At 48.4% G+C, this 24,322-nt stretch overlaps 1 protein-coding gene across 3 annotated transcripts in view; it reads right to left on the reverse strand.

Moving 5' to 3' along the window:
* Positions 1–5,921: 5,921 nt before the first annotated feature.
* The window catches only part of ELF5 (E74 like ETS transcription factor 5), a 44,358-nt gene continuing 25,957 nt past the window's right edge, over positions 5,922–24,322 (reverse strand). For all 3 annotated transcript variants that reach the window (XM_043580919.1, XM_043580921.1, XM_043580922.1), the window contains exons 3-7: positions 20,305–20,538; positions 17,062–17,112; positions 9,099–9,167; positions 7,732–7,927; positions 5,922–7,282 (exon numbers count right to left, since the gene is read on the reverse strand). In XM_043580919.1, coding sequence (XP_043436854.1) covers positions 7,186–7,282; positions 7,732–7,927; positions 9,099–9,167; positions 17,062–17,112; positions 20,305–20,538 — 647 coding nt within the window. In that variant the 3' untranslated portion in view covers positions 5,922–7,185. The remainder of the gene's footprint in view (positions 7,283–7,731; positions 7,928–9,098; positions 9,168–17,061; positions 17,113–20,304; positions 20,539–24,322) is intronic.

Genomic DNA, 24,322 nt, shown 5'->3' on the forward strand with positions numbered 1-24,322 from the left:
GAAAATCAAGTAGAGTGCTTTAAAGTACTCAGTGAAAACCTGTTTTCTTTGAAAACCCTTATTCCCTTCATCTCTGATCTTGAAAACCAGTTTGCACTCTGCTCGCAGGAACTCCCTGAGATCTTTCCAATCTTCTAGTTCAAACTTCTTTAACCACCCCCACCCCCTGCCAAATCCTACTCCCTAAATTCTTCTGGTGTGTGTTTTTGAAACTATTACATTTGTCAACATAGAAAGTAAGATTATCCATATGTACCCAGTGGTGAATACTTTCAATATGGTGACCTCACTACAGTTGTCTTTCTACAGTACCTAAAAGATAAATATAAGTATATGTATCTTTATGATATAAGATAAAGTCATACAAATTAATATAATTTGTCAGTGGAGAAGGAGTTGATTTGAATATTGGTTATAAACACAGAGATGGAGTTTTTGAGATAATTTCCCGTTTTGGTTTATTCTGTCATCTAGAAATAAGTCAGTAGTTAAAATCACGTGTATTTAACATGTTTCCTGTATATAAAAATCTGACACCTGGAAGTGTCTCCAGTTTTGCTCTGGAGACGTCTTACTGTAATTTTCAAAGATAAATACTGATGAGGTTAACTTCCCCAGTTAGGTTTTCCTTCCTGGGAAGTAATATCTAGTTGTATTCCTTTTAAGTGACATTAAGAGACATCCTTAGAGTTTCTGAGCCAAATTTATAAGGTGACTAAAATTAGTGAGACATGGTGTGTTATCCACCTGTGGATATTTGACTAAGTTGCTTTACCTCTCTGAGCACTAGTTTCCTCATCTCGAAGTGGAGTCAATAAATGTTCTTATCTCCCTAGGGTTGTATGGTGGTTATTCACAATATTTGACTTTGACCACCACAGCTTTCCAGTTCAGCCCCCTAGGACTGTGTCTTGGTCAGATTTTGCATTGTAACAAACCACTTTAAAATTCAGTGACTTAAGTCAGATATCACCTATGTGTCCAAGTCAGCTAGGGATTGGCTGATCTAGGCTGGGCTCAGCTGGGGCAGCTTGGCGATGTGACTCTGTGTCACATGTCTCTCAGCCTTCTGGGATGCATGGTGATGGCTAGCCCATAGTGATGGCAGAAGTGTAAGAATGCAAGAAAAGGAAACCTCTTTTTCCTTTCTCTGGAAATTGAGATTGCAAGAGTAGAATCCCAATTGCACAAGGGTTTTGAAGCCTTTGTTTGTGCCATGCCCACTGATATTTCATTGGCCGAAGCAAGTCACATGGCTAAGCCCAAAGTCCAAGAGTGAGGAATTTGTACTCCACCCCTGGAGGTGGAGTGTGTGCGCGTGTGTGTGACTGTATCTGAACATTAATTTACCATAGACTCCGCCCCCCCCCACCATTAAGTTCCTCAGCACTACTAGAACATTCAATCAGTTCTCAATGATCATCACCCTGTTCATGTCCTCACTTCCCTTCTTACTCTGCTTAAATTTTATGTAGTTCTAAATCATAATTATTCCAGAACCCAGCTTTCGTAAGGGACACCTCTCAGTGACTCAGTTCCTGCACTGGAAATGACCATGACTGGAGCAAAACACAGCCCTGTTGGCTGGACTTTTTAAAATTTGACCCCAAACCTCAGGTGGGCCTTCAGCACTGCCTGGAAATCTGTCTTTCCCTCCTCACTAAACTCTCCCACTTGGTTCTTCCTTTCCCTCTGCCTCTCAGCAACTTGTTTCACCAAGGATAGAATAACTTCCTTAGTTTCTCCCCCACCGGAATCTTCCAAACTGCCAGCATCGACATCCACATGCTCCCCTTTCCTTTCTATTGACAGAGGTGAGCTCTGCTCCTACTGAAGGCCAGACCCCTCGTGTGCACTGACCGCATGCCCTCCCTCCTACTCTGGGTTCTCCCTGTGCTCTCGTCCATCACCCCTGTGAGTATGAAAACCTGCTGCTCTAAGTCAAATCGTCTCTTGCCCTCGGAGGGCTCTCCTGTTATTGCCCCCTTCAGTCGGCAGTTCTCCTTTATGGAAAAACATCTTAAAAGAATTGCCTTTCCTTGCTATCCCCTCTGTCTTCTGTCCTCCCTTGAACCTACTCCAATCAGCCTGCCCTTGCCAGGGTCACCAGTGGCTTCCATGCTGCTAAAATCCAGTGGTCCCATTCAGCGATGCCACTTCTGGGTATATGCCCCAAAGAAGTGAAAGCACGGACTTGAAGAGCTGTGTGTACACCCTGTGCTCATAGCAGCGTTATTCACAATGTCCAAAAGATGGGTAGAACCCAAGTTTCCATTGATGGATGAATGAATAAACATAAGTTGGTATATCCAGACAATGGAATATTAGGCTTAAAAAGGAAGGAAATTCCAACACATGCTGCAACATGGATGACCTTTGAAGGCATGATGCAAGAGAAATAAGCCAGCTACAGGACAAACGTGGTATCATTCCACTTTTATGAGGTCCCTAGAGGAGTCAGACCCTCTAGACCTAGAGTGGAATGGTGGTTCCCAGGGCTGGGGAAGGGGGAAGTTAGTGTTTAATGGTCATACAGTTTCAGTTTGGGAATAGGAAAAAGTTCTGGAGATGGATGCTGGTGATGGTTGCCCAACGCTGTGAATATATTTAATGCCACTGACTTGGGCACTTACCATGATTAACTTATTACATTTTGTGTTTACGTATTTTACCACAATGAAAAACAAAATCCCATGGTCCATCCTCCTTCCTTCTCCCACGTGGTCTCTTAGCCGTGTTTGACACAGTGGATCATTGGAACTTTTTAAAAAAAGATAATAGGGGCGCTTGGGTGGCTCAGTCGGTTAAGCGGCCGACTTCAGCTCAGGTCATGATCTCACGGTCCGTGAGTTCAAGCCCGGTGTCGGCTCTGTGCTGACAGCTCAGAGCCTGGAACCTGTTTCAGATTCTGTGTCTCCCTCTCTCTGACCCTCCCCCATTCATGCTCTGTCTCTCTCTCTCTCTTAAAAATAAATAAACGTAAAAAAAAATTTTTTTTTAAAAGATAATAGCTTTTTTGAGACATAATTTACATACCGTGAGATTCAGGCAATTAAAGTATACAATTCAGTGGCTTGTAGTATATATATGGAGTTGTATAGTCATCATAATTGATTTTAGGACATTTTTGTGCCCCCCCCCCCCCCGCAAAACCCTGTACCGTTAGCAATCACTCACCCTGCCCCGAACTGAACCTTGCCCCAACCCTTGCCATCACCAGTCTACCTGCTGTGAAGAGATGGGCCTGTTCCACACGTTTCATTTAAATGGAGGCCTACGACACACGGTCTTTGTGACTGGCTTCTTTCCCTCAGCATCGTGTTTTCAAGGTTCTTACATGTTGCAGCGTGTACTGTGCTTCATTTCCTTTTATTGCCAAATAATATGCCACTGTATGGATGTGCTGTGTTTTATTTACCCGTTCGTCAGTTGACAGACATGTGGGCGCCTCCACTTGCCGGCTACTCTGAATGATGCTGCGGGGACCGTTTGTGTGCCTGCTTTTGTGCGGACACGTCCTCTTCGGTTCTCACATCCTCACCTTCAAGGGCATTTTCCCTTCAGCTCTGGCACACCGCTGCCTGAAGATCCACTCCCGGTATTTTAAAATCGATGATTTGTTCTCCTGAGAGGAGTACTTGGTCGGGGCTTTTAAGCTCTGGGAGGGAGCTCCTTGTTCTTGTGAAATCCAGTGTCAGAATTTTGATGCAAAAACACATTCATCTTGTATTTCCCTGAGCATGAGCATCGCTCCAATTATCTACGAAGGAAATGAGCTTTAAGACCTTAGCACGTGCGTTTCTGAGAGAAAAGTGGGCAGGCTCTGTGGCCACTTCTTGGCCTCTTAGTTCATGGCACCACAAAGCAGATGGCCGAATTCCACTTTCAGTGAGCTGCTGAGACAAATTGAAGGCTTTAAAGTCCTCATCAGAGCTTTTAACAACGTGGAAGGTGAGGAGAGGTGAACTCAAAAAGTTCTGTATACTTTTAGATTTTGGACAATTTTCAACAGTCACGAATATACTGAAAGTTTTCTATCCAAAGCTCTACTGTGATTTTTTTTTTTTTTTTTTTTTTTAATAAAGCAACCACTTTTCCCTCATTTGACTCTTTGAATTTTGCATTGTCATTTTTACGGTTTTTTGTTTGTTTGGTTTTGGTTTTGTTTTTTTGCTCTAGTATCGTTTGCTGGCAGTGTGGTATTTTAAGCAGCTTTTCACATTTTCCGTTCTTTAGTGACTTGTGTCACGGAGCTCTACGTTCAAGTAAAGCTCACATTAAAATTTTTTTTTTTTTACATTTTTTTTTTTTTGAGAGATAGAGTGAGACAAAGCGTGAGCAAGGGAGGGGCAGAGAGAGAAGGAGACAGAATCTGAAGCAGGCTCCAGGCTCTGAGCAAGCAGTCAGCACAGAACCGGATGCGGGGCTCGAACCCATGAACTGTGAGATCATGACCTGAGCCGAAGTCAGACGCTCAACCGACTGAGCCACCCAGGCACCCCGTAAAGTTCACATTTTAAAGAGTATAGTGGGTTGAATTAAGTCCTCTAGAAGGATAGCCCGTGTCCCAACTCCAGAAGCTGTGAAGGTGACCTTATTTGAAAGGAGTTTTTGCAGATGTCATTAAGTTAAGGGTCTCAAGATACGATCATCCTGGATTATCCAGATGGTTCCTGAATCCAGAGATGAGTATTCTTCTAAGAGACGAAAGGGGAGAAGGAGGGGCAGGCCACTCGCAGGTGGAGGCAGAGGTTGGAATCTTAGAGCCCTAAGCCAAGGAGGCCTGGAGCCACCAGAAGCAGAATGAGGCCAGGAAGCATTCTTTCCTAGAGTCTAGGGAGGGGGCATGGCTCAGCCAACACCTTGATTTCAGACTTCCAGCCTCCAGAACTGGGAGACAATACACCCCTCCTGTTGTAAGCCACCAAATGTGGCCATTTGTCATGGGCAGCTCTAGGAAACTAATGCGAAGAGGATGCTGGTTTAATGATTTTGTAAAGGGAAAACTTCTTGAGTGGCAGAGGGATAAATTCTTTTGTTCTGTGAATTGCTTGAGGCCCCCTTCCAGGGCTGGGCAGCATCTCTTAGGTAGCGTGTTACTCCTCCCCCCCCCACTCCCCCCCCAGCTCTGACCCCCACCTCAGTCCCCGCCATCTCCCCCTGCCTCAACTTCTTGGTTCTGCCTCTGCCAAACTCTCTGCTGGAAAGTTCCCAGTTCTCTCCCGTCAGCAAATTTCCAATTTTCTGGACAATCTCTTCTTTCAGTGGGACTGTGGGCTTTGATCCGTCCACTGCCATGGCACTTACCTCTTCGGATGGCCAAGACGGAGGTCCCAAGTTCAAAACGTACAAGCATTCTGGGTGTATGGAAACAAACGCCACAATAGGGCGAGAACATAGCTGAATGTCCGGAAGGAGGTATGAAGTGGTGACCAGATGCTCTGCCCAAAGGGGGCAGTTTCTACTTAGCCCCAGGAAATTATTGCCACAAAGCATGGAGAAAACTAGTGTGGCCGGATCTGAGTTTTTAAAAGAAGCTGGGAATCTGGATTTTTCAGTCAATCCCCTGATTTTTAGATAAGGTAACTAATTCAGAGTGAGAGACAAAACCAAACCTCAAAACGAGCAAAAAAAAAAAAGTGTGTGTGTGTGTGTGTATGTGTGTGTGTGCATGCCCGCATGTGGATGGATACCAAACAAACATATCCGTAGGTCCCACTCACCTATGTATTCCATTTTGTTAGGGGAACCTCTGCCTTAGGATGTAGAGGTGGTGGGTAGGGTTACTGCATACATTTCTTGCATCTTCTGGGGCTCTTTACACGTCCCAAACGCTAAGAAACGCAAGTGTCGTCAAAGGTTTCCCAGGTCGCTAATGCTTTGCCGAGTCTGCCTTGTGGAATTTAACGACGCAGAGACACTTTAACACGTTAAATATTTTATTCACATTGTTTACAAACTATATCCACCTGGAAAACACGTGAATCCAAAAATAGATTATTTTACAGTAATTCACATTTTTTTAAAACACGTTGCTTTTGAAGTTAAACTCTACGCACGGAGGTCCTCAGCCTGTATCCTGTTTCAGTGCCTTGTCACATGGAAATCCCTGCTCGGGTGGAGTAGCAGTCCTAGGGGCAGGCCACCTCATTGTAGGTCACTAATAGCTCCCCCCGCCCCCCCCCCCTCGCCCCGTGAGTAATGAGAAGATGTCAGTGCAGACTCAAACCTGTGAACATTTACTGGTATAAATTCACTCTCGCTACTTTTGTCAAGGAAATGTGTTTTAGAGCTTGAGTACATGCCAGGAAGACAAAACAAAAGAGGCTTATACATTTAATCGGCCATTACAGAGTGGTCAGGGCACTGCCCGGTCTATAAAGGTTTAACGCCTTGGCCACTGACGGAATCGACGAGTTACAATTTAGTGGCACTGACAGCTGGAATCAGAAACAGCGGTGATTTGGAAATCGGTACAAGTATCTGTTGATTAACTTGGCTGCCCCCCGCCAGGAGGAGAAGAGGGGGAATAAACTCAGCAGGAGTAAATAATGTGCCTAATTTTAAGGGTGTTGCTCTAGAAAGATGGCCATGGGAGTTTTGCTGAGCGGCCCAAGAGATGCTCTGGTCCAGAAACTTACTATTAACACATGCTAAATCCAGTCACGTCCCAGCTTGATGGATGAGCTCCTTTACTAATTAAGAAACTTTTCTATGGCATTTGACGTGAACGACTTAAAATCTACAGTATGTTTGTCTCACCCACGTCTCACCCCCTCCCACTATACTAACTGCTTTTCCTTTGTGAGCTGCCACGGTTAAAAATGTGAAAACTTCTGAGCCTTTCGAACGGGCCAGTGGCAGAACTGGATCCTTTCCTCCGAGCAGCACCAATAGCATGGGCTACTGTGTGTCTGCAACTCTTGATTCGGGAAGTAATGTTTCATCAAGGTACTGCGAAAGATCACCCCCTCCTCCCCCTTGGGTAAGAAAAAAAAAAAGGAATTTCTTAAGAGCTGCTGCCGCTGTCCCCACGCAGATGACAACAACTCTGAATCCAAATGTAAGCTGACAGGTGGAGAAATTTTATCAGCACATTTGCAGGTTGACAACAACAAAAAGACTTTGCAACGTCTCTGGTGATCCGATTGTTGTGGAAGACAGAGATCCGTAAAACCGAGCAGATCATAGCTTGTCTTCCTGCCACCCGTGTGCATTTTTGCCAAATTTGTACACTAGCCTTCGGTCGACTCGCTCCAGAATTCCCGTTTTGTAGTAGTACCTGAGAAAGGCAAGCAGAAGAGGAATGTGGGGGAGGTTCGCACCCCCCGGAAAACAACAGAATACAAACCCTGTCCTTCATTCCTCTTAGGTGAGCAGGCTGGTCTTTGGTTACCCTGGTATTTTCACACCCTGCTATCAGCTTACACTTAAACCTTTCCCAGACATCTCGAAGACTGAGCCTCCCCACTCTCAGTTCAAAGCGCGTTTTGTGTGTGTATGTGTGGGATGGCCTGCACTCAGCATGATCCCCGGGGCCACTGCCAAGAATGCCAAGGACGGCGTGTCCACTTACAAACCATAATCCCACCTGTAACTAAGAACCACAGTGTTGTCTCACGACCTTTCGATTATCCAGGAAAGAGCTGCAAACACAGTTTAATCCTCTGTGGCTGGCCATTTTGTATAACTCAGCCCGAAGGCTCATGGCATTTCATGCTCTCAACTTACCTCAGGGCTCTGCTCAACTTTTCATACGTCATTCTGTCATTTTTCTTCCTTTGTCCCCACATCTTTGCCAGGGCTTCTGATTTTACCACCCGAAAAATACCTTGTTCCCTATCTTCCCATTCCAGAATGCCACAGTTTTCTTCAGGAGATAGAAGCAGGTCTCGCACAAATTCCCATAGATGAGAACTTTGGAGGCCTTTTGAGAAGGAAAAAAAAAAGTTACTTAAAAAATTTTTAAGGGGCACGTAGGTGGTGGCTCCGTTGGTTGAGTGTCCAACTCCTGATCTCAGCTCAGGTCATGATCCCAGGGTTGTGGGATTGAGCCCCACGTCGGACTCTATGCTGACAGCGCGGGGCCTGCTTGGAGCCTCTATTTCCCTCTCTATCTCTCTGGCCCTCCGCCCCGCTCATTCTTTTCCTCTCTCTCTCTCAAGATAAATAAATAAACTTAATTTTTTTTTTAAATTCTAAGAGAAGTATACAACTTCTCATTAATTTATGAGAATAGCTGCTTCTTTTATGGGGTTATTTTCCATCGTTATGACCCCGTGCTCCACTTGGAACCTGACTGAGCCGTGAAATGTCTGTCTTCTATGAAAGCAATCAGAAAACACACATACGGGGACGCCAAATTTATACTGACTAGAAACACCGTGGCTCACACACTGTCCTCGCTTCGTGGAGCTATGGACTAATTCTTAGGAATTAATTAAATGACAGTCAAATGGGCCGACAGGCATTATGGTTGTACTCAAATCCCATAACCCTACCTCTCTGGGCAGACCAATCCTACAATTTTGTTTTTCATGAAAAGCTGGTATTTCTCGTGTTTTCTTTTCCATTGTGGTTAAGACTGTCTGGAGAGTCCAACCACCTGGGTTTGGGTCCTGAATTCACCTCTTCTAGCTCTGTAATCGTGATCTCTCTAGTTATCTGTGAAATGGGATAAGAGTACCTACCTCCGAGCAGACGTTGGAAGATTACGATTTAATACAGAGTTAGTTCTGCACTGGGTAGATTTTAGGGCCGGGAAAGGCTAACTGAACTGCCAACACCTGGTGTTTTCTCTACTATTGTCCATGAGTACTACAGAGAGAAAACTCCCCAGTAGACCAGGAGAAATAGACCCTTATTCAGAAATTCAACACGGTTAGAAAATTTCTTTCCTTCCTCATTTTAATTCTTGTAACACGATGTCTAGGTGAAAAGCAATGTGATTTTGATGCCATAAAAGTCAACTTTTCTGGTACCTTCTTCGGGAAACAACTGGTCCCATTCAAACATTTCAATTTGAAAGTGTATTAGAGTGCTTGTCTCATGAGTGGTTATAGGAAATTAGAAATGAGAAATGGCATCTCTACACTTACTCGTTCGACTATGACTGTGACAGTCTTGACTTTTGGTGCCACTGGTTTTCAAACAGTTGGAATCGGCATCTGAAATAGAATGATTTGTAGCAGGAGAAGTCACTCAGAGCTTAAATCACACCAAAATGAGCAACTCTTAACTGGACGCCTCTGTGGCAGCCAAGGTGCTTTGGGGGTACGTAGTAGGTGCGAGGTGTTTGCCTGCAGGAAGCGTTTGTACCCTGACCCGCTGGGTGCCAGGTTCTGGGCTCTGTGCTGGGAACAGGAGAGAACGAGACAGACCTGGTCCCTGTGCAGGTGGAATTTAAGGACCCACAGGCAAGGCAACACACGAGTCAAACGAACAATCCACCTATTTAAGGTGTTGGGAAGGAAGCAAGACATCAGATAGAGAACAAATGGGGGGGGGAGTGCCCACTTTAGGTGGGGTGGCCAGGGAGGGCCTCCTGTGCAGGAGGGATCTGTGCAGATGTGAGGAGGTGCGAGAGTGTTTCGGAGGGAGGGAGCAGCATGTGCAGAGACAAGCATGCAGAGAGAACCAGTGAGGCAGGCATCTGTGCCCAGGGGAGGGGCAGACAAGGATGCTGGGGAAGCCGGCTGCTGGCAGAGCCCACAGGGCCTTCCTTACGGGCCATAGTAAGGACTCGGGGTTTTATTCAAAGAGTAAAGTGAAGACTTTGGAGTTTGACAAGATCCACATTTTAAATTGTTTTTTTTATAATTTTTTTTTAACGTTTATTTTTGAGACAGAGAGAGATAGAGCATGAACGGGGGAGGGGCAGAGAGAGAGGGAGACACAGAATCGGAAGCAGGCTCCAGGCTCTGAGCCATCAGCCCAGAGCCCGACGCGGGGCTCGAACTCACAGACTGCGAGATCGTGACCTGAGCTGAAGTCGGACGCTTAACCGACTGAGCCACCCAGGCGCCCCAAGATCCACATTTTAAGAAAATTTCTCTGACTCGGGTGTGCAGAACGGACTGGAAGGGACACTAGCAGGAGCAGAGAGAGACCAGAGCTGATGAATAGCATAAAGCAAGGCAGGAACTCAATACAGAGCTCAATTAGAACTCACGCTGTAAGTAACCGCTTGAGACCCTCGCACAGCATCGTTTCAAAGTAGTATATGGTTTATGGAAAAACGAAACAGGTGGTACCAGATCTCACCCACCCACCCCCCGCCTCTCCCCTTGGTCACTTTGCTCCAGCCACACCGGCTTCCTGGCTCTTTCTGAAACTCACGTGCACATTCTACCCCAGGGTCTTTGCACTTGCCCTCCCTCTGCCCTGAGTGCTCTTTCCTTGGATATCCGTGGTTCGGGCCCTCCTCTCCATTGTTGCTCAAAGTCGCCATCTCGGTGGAATCATACACACTCACCCCTACTCAGCATCCTGTATCCACAATCCCTTATTTTATTTTACTTTTTTTTTTTTTTGCCTTAATATTTATCACCATCGAACCTGATCTTTTATTTAGATCTTTTATTTAGAACATCTTTTATTTAGTTCATGCTCTATTCCCATCAGAAGTCAGGGATTTGTGTCTCCAGATGTATTGTCCCCCCGACACCCAGCCCAGGGCCTGGAGTATGATAGATACTCAGTAGGTAGTACTGAGCAACCACTATACCACATGCCATTCTGTACTTAGCATGTGTACTGTGAGTCTAGTAGGTATACTACGCTATAATCACTGGATGAAAGGGTAAGTATGTTGTCAAGGAAAGGAATGGTGTCCTGTGTACCACACTGCTGACCGGGTCAATCTGTCTCAGTGCTACTGGGTCATGTCTCTCCCTGGCTTACCATCCTGCAGCAGCCTCCTCTTGTCTCCAGGATGAAGCCTGCCACGTTAGTCAGGCCTTTCACAAACCGACCTCCACCCAGCTCTCTAGCCTTCTGTCTTGCTGCTTCCCAACTTCTTCCCTGCTCTTGAGTTAGATAGTCCCAATGCAAATCGGCTTTCTCCTGCCTCAGGGCCTTTGCATAGCTCCCTGCTCCCCACTTCCACCAAACCCACTCTCGCTCTCCAGACCTCTTCAGGAAGTCTTCTCTGAACTTACCCCTGCGTCAGGTCCCCTCTCTGTCTCCTAGTGACTGTGCATGCCTTAGTATCACAGCAGTGGTTGATCTTGTCTCTTTTCTGCTCTACCGTGGAACGCTTGCTAAAAGCCAAGTGCTTGTTAAGTGCTTCACGCAAACTATCTGATTTAATTCCTGCAACCACCTTGTGTGGTACGGTTGCTATGTCCACTTTATGGAGGAAGAAATGGAAGCCCAGAGAGCTGAAGGATTTCATCCCGAGCGGTGGAGGCAGGACTTGAACCCAGGGCAGTTCCGTTCCAAAGCTGACGTTCGGAGCTATTACTCTAGCCTGTCTTTCATTGTAGGTGTTTGACAGACGTTTCCCGACTATGAGCTAAGCTTGTTGAGCGTGCGCTGTGGCCGGGTACTCACCTTACCCACCCTCGTGGTGACCGTCTGATTCCTATCCCCACGTGACACGGAAATAAACGGCGGCGCAGGGGGCTCGGGGAGCACACTGCAGGTCATTGGCTCGTTTGTTCGCGAGTAGTGAGCCACCGCACGCCCACGCCACGAGGTGCTGGAGGCACGGCCCAAAAGAGGTCCAAGTCTCTCCTCTGAGACCTCCGAGTGGGTAGCAACATCTCACCAACAAGCCAATATGGACCATTTTGGCCGGTGATAAACGCTGGGAATATTGAAACGGGGCGGGGGCAGGGAAAGCGGCGCCCCGGATGGTGGGGGTGGGGGGGGCACGGGGCAGGTCCCGTGACTGGCCAGCGCCGGAGCAGGCCGACCTCAGAGCCCTAAGCTCCAGCAGCCCCAGTGCATGTCCACTGGAGCAAACAATGAGGTGCACGCATGCCTTCAGCCTTCAGGGTCCCTGGGCCTCTTCACCCTTTCAGATGCTACAGCCTAGAATTGCACTGATGTGGAAAAACAGGCCCACGCACACGGGCAGGTATGCGCAAACCACAAGTGAATGCCCGGGCGAGGTCAGCGGAGAACGGGGACAGCTGCCAGGTGGAGAGACGTGAAAGCAGGTGAGCAGGACAGACAGCTGGCCGACTGCGACAAGAAAGACCGCTGCCCTTCTGTCCCCTCGGACGCCATGCTGCATGCACAGCGTCCCCCACGGGGCAGACCTGTTGTTGGGTTAATGTAATCTTTTAAGAAGAGAGAAAGCAACTGGAGTGGTGAAAATAGACGGAGGTGAATTACTAACCCGTGAAGAGACAATAAGCTTTCGCTGAAATGCCAAAACGGCAAGAAGAGGGAGGGGAAAAGTCGCCCTTTTAATTTTTATGATTTCTTCCATGTGTTGCAGATGAGGGGTATTTGGCTGGCTGGGGTGAACACAGGATAGGTCAGTGTGAAACGGGGTTATGTGGACTGTGGGAGCCTCTCCTTGTGGGTCTTGCCAGACATAACTCTGTTTTATCTGCCCCCAGTCCTCACTGGTGGCTTTGAAGCCACTCATGGGTCCCCTAGACTGGAGGTCTGGCTTGGCAGGGTGGCAGTGGGGGGCCATGGGGGCAGAGGCGCTGTGGCCATCAATGAGATGGCCAGGCAGAGGCAGGTTTCCAAGTCAAAGCCTCCACTGATGCCAGCCGGAGGCCACAGCACCCCCACGAACCCACTGCATTTCTTTGCCAGTGGTATTCTGGGGGACACTTCTCCCTGTCTCAGAACTATCTTTATCTCGAATGTGTCCCCGCAGCTAGGCTGTGCCAGTGTGGGGTGACTGGGGCGTGGCCTCGGTTCTCTGCTGTCTCTGGGATTTGGAAAGGTTCAGTTGCCTTGAGGCTGGAGACTGTTAAAATGTGGCCAAAGGATATATTCTCAGTCATTGACTGAAGTCCAGAAGCCAATATGGGGCAGGGGAGGCAGAGTTTCCAAAAGCAGCTCATCACATCCCCACGATGTGAGCGGTGCCATAGAGCCCAGTCTCCGTGTCAGGAGGAGAGGCTCTGAGCCTAGAACCCAGGCCTTCAGGCTTTGTTTTCTGGCGTTTCTGCAGTGGGGGGTGGGAGGGGCTGGGGCATGTCACTTGGGCCAGTCCAACAGTTTCAGAGCTTGTTGGGCCTGGGTCCCTTCAGCAGGTACTAAGTTGAAAATCATCTCGTTCTCTGGATCACTGCAGAGCTGGGCCCAGACCCAGAAGATTCTTGAGCCTTGGGTCTCAGCTGAGGGGGCAACAGAATGAAGAGAAGGGTCTAGGCGCTTGTGCACATATGCGTGTGTGTGTGTGTGTGTGTGTGTGTGTGTGTTTGGTGAATGGCATAGCGTATACAAGAACAGACTTTGAGAAAATGAATTGGAATCCCATCTTATTTGCAAGTTATTGCTCTTCTGATTTCCTCAGGTGTGAATGGGAGTAACAAAACCACCTGTTTGAGTTTTAATGAAGATTAAATGGGCTAAAAGTATGTGCAATACTCTTCCTGGCACCGCTCTGGGCACGTGTTTCACGGATGCCAATGAGTGATGTTAATCTTCACCGAAGACTCATGGGAACGTTACCTGAAGCCTCTGGGATGCCAGTTGTCTTGGTTGGCCAAGGCCTTGGCCTCTGGCTGGCACAGCTCATTTCTGGGGTGGATGGTGTCTAAGATCGTGAAACATCACCTGGGCCGTGGGCATCATGATCATATGTCCTGGACTTTCTAGAACAGGCTCCTTATATGATCTGTTCCTACTAAACTGTACATTAGGGTTTCTGGTTGGGGAAATCTGTGAGAGAGCCAGGGGCCCAGGGGGAAGGCTGTGGTTTCCTGGCTGTAGCCGTGGAGGCTGCGACTCGGCAAAGCTGTGGTGCTCATTTTCGGTTGTACTCACCAGACCACATGACCCTGAGTTCAGTCTAGAACTTGTGCCTCCCTGATTGCAGCAGGCTGGGCAGGGCATGCACTGGGAGCGCTTGTCTCCATGGGTGCGTGTGCCAGAGACGCCAGCTCAGAGTCCTTGTCTTATCACCACCTCTGCCTCCAGAAACTTCTCTCTGTCCCTCCCGTCACCTGGTCTGGGCCACCATCACCATCACTCTCCTCCTGGACAGTAGCCTCCTGGCTGTCCTCCTTCCTGACCTAGACACCGCAGTCTGGGGGATCTTCTTAAAATGCAGATGGGATCTTACTGTTTCCTGCATTAGTGGCTTTCCAGCCTGCTCAGAATGACATCCAGACTCAAGAGCTGTACATGACCTGCCTCTGCCCTGCTCTTGTCCTCGGCCCCCACTCCTCCCTCTGCTGATGTGGCCAATGATCTACCAAGGTGCTGTCCAAGAGAACTTATCATGGTGACAGGAAGCTGAGCAGTCCTATGTGGTAGCCACTAGCTACCTGTGGCTATGGAGCACTTGGAATGTGGCCAGTGTGACTCAGCAGCTGAATTTTAACTTTACTTAATTTTATTTAAATTTAATAGCCACCTGTGGCTAGTGGTTACCATATTGAGCCTCCTAGTGTGAGAGTTTCTAGCCTTTTTTTGATTCTTTCTCAAGGGCTCCAAAATTGATCCTGCCCCAGGGCCTTTGCACTGGCCACTCATTCCCTGGACCCTTTCCTCCTTCTTTTCCTGGCTAACTTTCACTCTTTAGGTTTAATTTAAAATATCTCTTCTTCCAGGAAGTCTTCCCTGGTCCCTAATTTAAATGCAATCTTTCCTCCATCACACACACAGCACCCTGTCTTTTTCCTTTGCGATATCGTCATACTTAGTCATCACATATTTATTATGGGGATTATTTGTTTAATGTCTCTCTCCCTCTCTTGCTTGATGAAGGCAAGACCAAAGTTATCCTCATCAGTGCAGCCATGGCACATAGTAAGTGCCTGGGCCTGGCTCATAGTAGGTGTTCAATAAATATTTGTTGAATGAATGAATGAAAAGGGAAATAAAAGGGGTGCCTGGGGGATTAAATTAAAAAAACTTAAAAATTAAAAAAAAAAGGGAAAGAAAGGAATGGGTAGGAGAGTAGGGGTTAAGGGCTTCAGATTTAGACACACCTGGGCTGCTCACCTTCCTAACCTTTAACCTCTAAGCTTTAGTTCCTATGTGGTACTAGGTCTTGTCTTACAGAGTTATTGAGAAGATTACCTAAAACAATGTCTATAAAGATTCTAGCACAGGGCCCAGCTCTTTGTAAGCACTCAGTAAATGCTAGCTGCCGTTATTATTATAATAGCAATGACTCTAATTGGGGCTAGTTGTATACTCATGTAACAACTTCTTCTAAAGAACTTACCACACGCTGTCTCTTCCTAGCTGTGAGGAAGGCAGGTTGGCAAAAATACACCCATTTATAGGTAGAGACACTGACCCCTGAGAAAGGGTCAGGCAAGTCAAGACTCAATGCTGCTTAGGAATACAGCAGGTGCCTGCCCCTGGGCCTCAGTGGGCTCATTTCTTCCAGGGGCTTCTCCTGGCCTGGGCTGGGTGGAGACAGCTGGGTTTGCACCCTGCAGACTGCTGCAGAAGGATTCTAGTGGAGCTGGGAAGCTCCATGGGAGCTTTGTTCCCAGACAGGGATGAGGCTATGCTCTGAGGCCTGAATGCCGGGATGCCTCATGGAAGGCAGACCTGCTCTTGTGAGGTCCACTGGGGTCCATGGGGCACCTCGGGCCTCTGTAAGCCTACAGAATGTGGTTCATGGATGCAGCTATTCCTGCACTAAAACTCTGAATGAAAAAACCCTTCATGGGGCGCCTGGGTGGCTCAGTCGGTTAAGTGCCCGACTTCGGCTCAGGTTATGATCTCGCAGTTCATGGGTTCAAGTCCTGCATCAGGCTCTGTGCTGACAGCTCAGAGCCTGCAGCCTTCTTCAGATTCTGTGTCTCCCTCTCTCTCTGCCCCTCCACTGCTTGAATTCTGTCTCTCTCTCTCTTTCTCCTCACAAATAAATAAACATTAAAAAATTAATTAAAAAAAAATCCTTCATTAACCAGATAACCTGAATCCTCAGTTGATTGCTTGGGACTTTCAGAACAGAAACAATAAGTCATAAGAACCCATCTGTCTGTGTCTGCCCCTCAGAGGCCTCAGCAGTACCCATATGCTCTATCCCGTCTCTGTAGATGAAGGAGCGGTCTATGGAGGGAAGGGGCCTGCCCAGGACCCAGCACCCACATCTCCTCTTAGTTCCCAAGCCAGGGCCGTTGTGTGGGACTTGGCAACTAAAAGTAATAACCATCATCGTCTTTAAGAAAATGAAAGCTCCAGGGGCGCCTGGGGGGCTCAGTCGGTGAAGCGTCCAACTTCGGCTCAGGTCATGATCTCACAGTGAGTTCGAGCCCCGCGTCGGGCTCTGTGCTGACAGCTCGGAGCCTGGAGCCTGCTTCAGATTCTGTGTCTCCCTCTCTCTCTGCCCCATCCCCACTCATGCTGTGTCTCTCTCTGTCTTAAAAATAAATAAAACATTAAAAAATTAAAAAGAAAGCTCCAAAGTTCCCTTTCCTAAACCTCTGTCTGCAAAAGTGAAACTGTGAGGGTTAGTTTTCAGAATCAATAGGGCTCTTGTAGGTCCTCCATCCCCTTGTAATTGAAAACTGCTTAGTGAGCTCAGATCTTGAGAGACATTTGCAGCTACAAGGCCCCCGTGGCTAGTAATTATGATGATTATTGCTCACGGATACCAGTGTTTGGAGCATCCACGTCGCTGGCATCTGCCAGCCACTTCATGTGCACTGTTTCTCCAACTCACCACGACCTGGCGAGGGCCACTCCATTTTACAGATAGGGACACTGAGGCTGGGGAGGGCAAGGAATCCATAAATCCAAGCCCCGTGCTCTGCCCACCACATTTCTCCCTGCTGTCTTCTCCTGGTCTGTGACCGTTTCTAGGTCATCAACTTTTCAATGTGGTCACAAAAGGCCCATCAAGCCCCCGTGCCCAACAGCAGCCTCAGCACAGCCTTGGGCAGCTTGAACTTGGTTACTTACAGTCTTTGATGGCAGCCTTGGTCTCTTCTGTGTCATTAAAGAAGGAGTAACCTAGGAAAGAAAAAGAAGTCCACAAACCGCACCGTGATCCTGGGTTCCCTGGCCAGGAGAGGGGGTGCAGGGAGAAGGGGGGACAGCTGTCCTCTCTGTGGGGTAGTTTTATTTCAGAAAGAAACTTGGAGACCACCTGGCGCTAATTGGGCCACCCTGAAGCCATCCTTGGGAGATGACAGTCTCCTGGTTTTTAAAGGCCTCCTGGAGAGGGCCCCAGGGCCATGCATTCCAGCAGCCTCTGGGATTTTCCAAGCGGGCCTGGACTCTGAGCTGGACCTTGTCACTGACCCCAGTGGGACCTTGCCAGTCACTCAGTCTCCAGGCTCGTGTTCCTCGCTGGCCACAGGTGACAAAACTACCACTGAGTCCCCCTTCTGCTCTCAGGGTCTGTGGTCTCTGATGTAGCCTCTAATCCTCTGGGGATTTAAATGCCTGCTACGTGCTGGTCACAGGGGAAAATGGACGCAGGAGGCCCAAAGAAGTGCAAGGCCGGCTGAGAGGCTTTAACAAGGATTTGGGGGGCCATGTTGGGGCCTTGGTTTGCTCCTCTGAAGCATGGGGTGAGTTGGGGGTGAATTCGGAGTTTCCAATCAAGTTATCATGTAGCAGTACAGGAAAAAGGACACCTCTGTCCTAGCTTGGTGGCCAGTGAGCACCAACTTCCACTGACTCAGGAGGCCAGGACAGGGCACATTTGGGACTGTTTCTTCCTAGTGCCATTTTCTGATGGGTTCTGCTCGGCCGGGACACCTCGGTCCGCTCTGCCCACAGGGCCACCAGAGCACAGGATAGAGAATTAACCGATGAGGGACCCACTCCACCTCCACTGTGGCCCCCGCACTCCTTGCTGACCTCCTCTTCCAGCAGCCAGCGTCCCCGGGTTTCCAGGCCCTTAAATCTTACTGAGATATCTCCGAACCGGACAGCACGCTGGGTCCTACGCTGCCCTGTAGCTCCTCCCGCTGTCAAAACTTACTTGTTTTGTGTCCTATTCTTTTTTTTCTCAAAAAAAATTTTTTTTAGTGTTTATTTTTGAGAGAGAGACAGAGCGCGAGCAGGGGAGGGACAGAAAGAGAGAGGGAGACACAGAATCCAAAGCAGGCTCCAGGCTCGGAGCTGTCAGCACAGAGCCCAACGGGAGGCTTGAACTTACGAACCAGGAGATCATGACCTGAGCCGAAGTTGGACGTTTAACCGACCGAACCACCCAGGCGGCCCTTCTGTGTCCTATTCTGCCAGAGTCCTAATCTGTGCAGTAACAGAAGACCTAAACTAGATAATAACCAGATCACCATATAATTAATTAATTATCCAAATGCAGGCACTTTTGAGAATGAAAGACAGTGCTAGTAACAACTACTCTGGGATAATAGGTGAAAACGATGTGTCCCAGGCAAATTGGGCCACTGTGAAGTCCGGTCACAATACGTGTACTTCAGTTCACAATACACAGCACACATTCCTGCTTGAAGAACGTTGCTGGCCTGAAATTCTCCCGTTCGAGTTGGCTTTGTGACTCCGGGGATTCCTCAGAATAAGAAGGAGCCAAATATGGTCTGTTTGAAAAACAATTGTTTTGGGCTTGTTTTGCACAGACCCTGAGGCGATGGCACCAGGAATAGGGATTTGGGGTTGTAACGAGTGTCAGGGAAGGGAGGTACCCCATGCTAAGAGACCCCAGCACAGTGGCTGCTGGGGGCCTGGAGACAAACTTGATGGACATGATGTTTGGCTAAGGCCGGCAATGCCAAGCTGCATCCTCTTCCAGGATGGGACACCTCCCTCTCTGTGGCCCAGGGGTTCTCATGCAAAGAGGTTCCCTCAGAAGGTGCTGGAGCCTGGAGCTCTACTCTGAGCTGCTGTGATTTACTCAGACTTTCCCCTTTTCAGGGAGGGCCCACTCTACGCCCAGACCACTGCTCCTGGCAGCGCACTGTCACTGGCTAAAGAAGCCAGGACTGGACAACAATGGACAGCAGGTCTCTTTGTCCCTTCCCTGCCCCTGATGGGTCGTGGCTCCCAGGACAGAAGCTGAGCAGTGCCCCAGGGCCAACATCTATAGCTTGCCCGCCCTCAGGCACTCATGATTGGGGAGAGCAAGGGGAAAGAAAAGAATTCTTAGAGTTGGAAGGATTTCTGTGGTTTTCTGCCCAGACAGGAATCCCTGCCCCAGCACCCCCATCGATCAGGGGGCTATTAGACTGCTTGATTATCTCCAGTGATGGGGAGCTTCCTACCTTGAGTATATTCTGAAGCAGTCTTCCCCCAAAAAAGGTGCTAACCTTAATGTCTTTTCTTAAAATTGAGCTGAAATATGTTTCCTTTATTTTTAAAAATTTCTTCCCCTTGGTTATATGCATAATGACAAAAAAAAAAAAAAACAACCAGCTGCCATTTATTGCATTTACACTTTTTTATGCTGCTCCAGGCAATGTTTCACTGAAACCTGTCACCTGTGAAGGTGTATTATTATCCCAGGGTACAGACGAGGCAATCGAAATCCAGAGAGGGCAAGCCCTTTGCCAGAGGACCTATGGCTCCAAAGTGTTGGAGTCAGGATTGGAACACAGGTCTTTCTGAACTCAAAGCCTTTGCTTTCTATTGGTTTTCCATGAATTAACCCTGTTTGCTGTATGACATCGGAGAAGTCACTTAATAGCTTGGGACCATAGTTCCTTTATCTGTGACGTGGGGATACAGAATTATACGTTCTCGAAAAGAAACCTATCCAGTTTTAAAACACCTGTTCAACATTCCGCTCTTGCGGGGCCTGTTGAAATGTTAAAGAATGCCACTGACGCCACCTTCTGGCTGTTTCTCCTTGACCGTTAGGAAAGTGATCACGAAATGTCAATGAGTCGGACTCCTCTGGAAATGGGAAGGGAAAGGGTCTAGTTAACTTTCTCCTCCTTCTGCTTAATGAAAAGTCAAGCAGAAACCTCTTCTTCCATGGTTTATGGTTGCAAATCTTAATGAACATACTTGCTTCCCCTTAACTTGCTCCCTCTGACCTGCGATCTCTAATCCTAGCAAACTAGAACTTGCAGGTATTGAGAGGTTTTGGTGATGGGGATGTTAGTGAACAGAGAGTTCCAGCGAATGAGATTTTGCCGTGTGAGTCACATCGTGGGGTCATTCGGTCCCAGTCCTGGGCCCCTCCCCTGGAGGCCCGGCCCTCTGGACACTGACCTTGCGAGCGGATGTTCTGGAGGATGAAGTAGAGGTACTCCCCACAGAGGCCGGCCGCCTCGGTGAACTCCTCCTGAGTCATGCTGCACAGCTGCGGGCCGCTGATGTTGAAGTGGCAGAAGGAAATGCAGTTGGCATCCAGCTTGTACTGGTCACAGCAGAACTGGAGCCATTCCCAGACGTGGCGCTTGGTCCAGTACTCGGGGTGGACGGACGTCCAGTAGGAGTCGCAGGCTACGGCAGAAGAGAGGGAAGTGAGGGACAGCCGCCCCCAGGGAAGCCTCTAGAGGGCCCCCGAAGGAGGCTTCGGTTGTGTTAACACCCCCACCCCTCTGCTGTGAGTTAAAAGAGCCTCTGGCTTTGGGGTGCTCTGGGCCCAGGTTACCTACTGCACTGCAAAACCCAGAAGAGACTGGATCTTACAGGTGGACGTCAGGGCAGGAGAGAGGATGACGGGTGAGAAACCCAGTCATGGCTTGGGAGTGCCTGGACCCAGTCTTGATGCTTAGAAAGAGGAGACGTAGCGGAGAAGGGGAGAACAAGGCCCTTCAGTGGTTCGGTTTCAGACAACAGGTTATCAAGAGCACACTCTTTGGGGCCTGACGAGCCCGGGTTCCCACCCTAGTTTGGCTGCTTGCGACTTGGGCAGGGTCCATAGACATTCAAGCCTCAGTTTCCTCATCTGTAAAATAGGTATCATATGCCCAACTCACAGGGCTGTGATGCAATTTGGAGTTAACGTATATAGGCTGTGTAGCGCCTAGAAAACTATCAACAATTCAATGGTTATTAAATGCTGACTGTGTTATTAAATGCTGATGCAATTTGGAGTTAACGTATATAGGCTGTGTAGCGCCTAGAAAACTATCAACAATTCAATGGTTATTAAATGCTGACACAATCTGAAGCTGATTTGATTCCCTCTGCTCTTACAACAGTTGCCAACACTAGCTGTTGGTTTGTGCGCTGTTTCTGGTCATCTAGGGCCGAGGGTTCGAGCTGGTGAGACATTGCCCGCAGTCCGACAGAGCTTGGATCACCTTAGCGGTCTCCTCTGGGGAAGAGAGACGTGGGGGCGTTGATGGTATTGTTGCTTCTGTGGTTTTGATGATGCTTTTCTATCCTGAGGCCAGAGCCCCGTCACTCCGTCAGAGGAGCCCCATACAAACCCAGAGAGAAGTGGGCACCATCTTGTCTGGGAGGCTGGGAAGGGGCCATGCTTGGCTTGGAACAGAGACTGGGTGCTCAACAGCTCTGTCCCAATGCCAGGAGGAAAGGGTGGCAGACGAGTGTGGAAAAAGTGAGGAGAAAGGCAGAACGTAGAGGATGGCACAGTGACTGGCTCGGGCTGTGTCGATGACAGAAAGCGTCACTCAGAGTTAGACTCCACAGCAAATGTCAATGAGGCTATTCTGACTCCCTGGTAAATGCTGCATTTGCTGCCACTGTCCCCAGTGAATCTACAGAGCTTCCAATCCAAGGCAAGAGAGATGTTCGCTGCCTGTCAGGAGTCTTGCTCCTTCAGGAGCTCCTCAAGTACCCCTGGTGCGTCAGCTTCTCAAGGGCCTCAAATCCTCCCAAATAGGAATGATCAGGCGACTTCACAGAGGGGGAAACTGAGGCTCCCCCTAAAACTCAGAGCCCTTCCAGAAATCTCTTTCCCTACCATGGAGTGGATTGAGGGGTGGTCAACTTAAACAATAGATTTGTTTTCATTTAAGTTTGTAATCAGAATTTTATATGCATGTGGATAAAGGGTCGGTAGTCTGTCAAGATGGTCGAGATCAATGTTGTTGCCTCTACCTGGTGGGTGAGGAGAACCAGGAGGCCGCCTCACTTCTTGCTTGCTGGTTGCTGGCTGCGGCCCGCCCACTAGCCTGTGAGGGGCACCTTGGGGCCAATAGGGTCTACTGGGAAAATAGGGCAGCCATTCCCCTGTCTGGTCTGTGCTTTCATCTACTGATTTCTGGCTTGAGTAAACCTCGGGGGCCTTTGACATTCCTGGTATTCTGATGAGGGATGTTTATGAGCCTTGAAATTCTTCCACCCTTGGTCCCTAGCTGAGTCCCCAACGGAGATGGCTATCGGTGTGCAACAGTTGGAGGATACAGTTTATTTCTTTCCGTGGAAAGGTTTCGCCAAGTCTCCATTCCCTCCTCTTTCCACTTCCACCCCCTTGTTATTTTCTTTGGCACGTGAAGAGGGCCATGTTGTTTCTGGACGCTAAAGGGCCTGGAGGATTCGGAGAAATGCTTGGGTGGGGGTGGGCACTGACACGAGGAGGTGTTGCTGGCAGGCTCTGTTCCCCTCAGCTCTCTCCTTTGAAGCTCACCCACAGAGCAGGCTTTGTGTGCGGCTCCCCCTGGAGGAAAGCCAGAGCCAGAGCCAAGCATGGCGGGCTCTCTTCAGGGAAGGCCTTCCCACAGCCCCCGGAGCTGAGAGGAAAATGGCTGTTCTCACTACACAGAGGGCAAAGAGAGTCAGCATCATGGGGCGCTTTCTGGTTGCCGTGTGTTTCCATGGTCCTGTCCTCACTAGAGGGGTGCAGCGATGAGGCTGACAGGGGTGAGGAAGGCCTGTTTCCTCTGGCCCCTCCTCACCCTCTCCCCTGTGGCTCCCTCAGGATTGCTCCTGGGCCAGAACAAGGTCTCCATCTACCGTCTCCTAACTAATTCTTGCTCATCCTCAAGACCACAGCTCACTCCCCCATCTCAGGGAGCCTTCCCACGTCTGCACAGCCCCCTCAGGTGTCCTTCTCAGAAGGATTCATGCCTAACCACCGCCGCCTCCCCACCCCACCCCAAACGTTGAACTCCACATGGCTGGCCAGCTCTGCTTTGCTCACCCTGAGCCAGGAGTGCACGCGGTCTGGCCTACCCCGCTGTGGGTGCTCAGTGAGTGGAACTGACTGGCTGAATGACCAAGGATTATTGTCCCCACTTTATAGTTGAGAAAAAGGAGATTCTGGGAGGCTATGTGACTTTACTAAGGCCATGTGGGTAGTCAGTAAAGGAGTTAGGTCCACATCAACTCTTCCATCTTGCATCATGTCATGCCTCACTGTCCTCGGTTGAGGAGGACCCAGTCGGACACATCTCAAAGACTGACTAAAAAAGATTTGGATGAAGGCATACTGAAGGCATAAACGCACATGATAATTATACACACACACACACACACACACACACACACGTGTGTGTGTGTGTGTGTGTGGTATGCTATACATAAAAAATTTATGTCTAACGTGTAATATGTAAAATATAAGATAATGTGAAATTTACGTATATATGTATAATATCATACATGTATAAAATTCAGTTTAAAAAGGTTTAAAAAATCGGAAAGAGGATGAGAGACTGATGATGACCAGATTTACAATCTTTAGAATGGCATGAAGAAGACTCTTTTGCCACCTGAAAGACATGAACTCAGGGCAAATAAAAGAAAGGGTGGGGCCCCTGGATGGCTCAGTCGGTTAAGCGTCTGACTTTGCCCCAGGTCATGATCTCGAGGTTCACGAGTTCCAGCCCCGCGTTGGGCTCTGTGCTGACAGCTCAGGGCCTGGAGCCTGCTTCGGATTCTGTGTCTCCCTCTCTCTCTGTCCCTCCCCCAACTGTGCTCTCTCTCTCCAAAATAAATAAACATTAAATGGTGTGAACTGAAAACAAAAAAACCGTAATGTCAGTTGAATGTCTGACTTCGGCTCAGGTCATGATCTCACAGTTCTTAGGCTTGAGCCCCACATTGGGGTCTGTGCTGATGGCTCAGAGCCTGGAGCCTGCTTCGGATTCTGTGTCTCCCTCTCTCTCTGCCCCTCCTCTGCTCATGCTTTGTCTCTCTGTCTCTCTCTTTCTCAAAAATAAATAAACATTAAAAAAATTTAAAAATAAATTAAAAGTAAATTTTAAGAAAGGAAAGGGTAATGCACCCACAGAATATATTATCTTTAATAGGTTGTGTTGTCTGGAAATACAAAGCGTTTTTCTCAATGCATCTAGCATTTATAAAGTAATCAAAA

Source organism: Prionailurus bengalensis, chromosome D1 (assembly GCF_016509475.1).
Source record: "Prionailurus bengalensis isolate Pbe53 chromosome D1, Fcat_Pben_1.1_paternal_pri, whole genome shotgun sequence".
Classification (NCBI taxonomy): domain Eukaryota; kingdom Metazoa; phylum Chordata; class Mammalia; order Carnivora; family Felidae; genus Prionailurus; species Prionailurus bengalensis.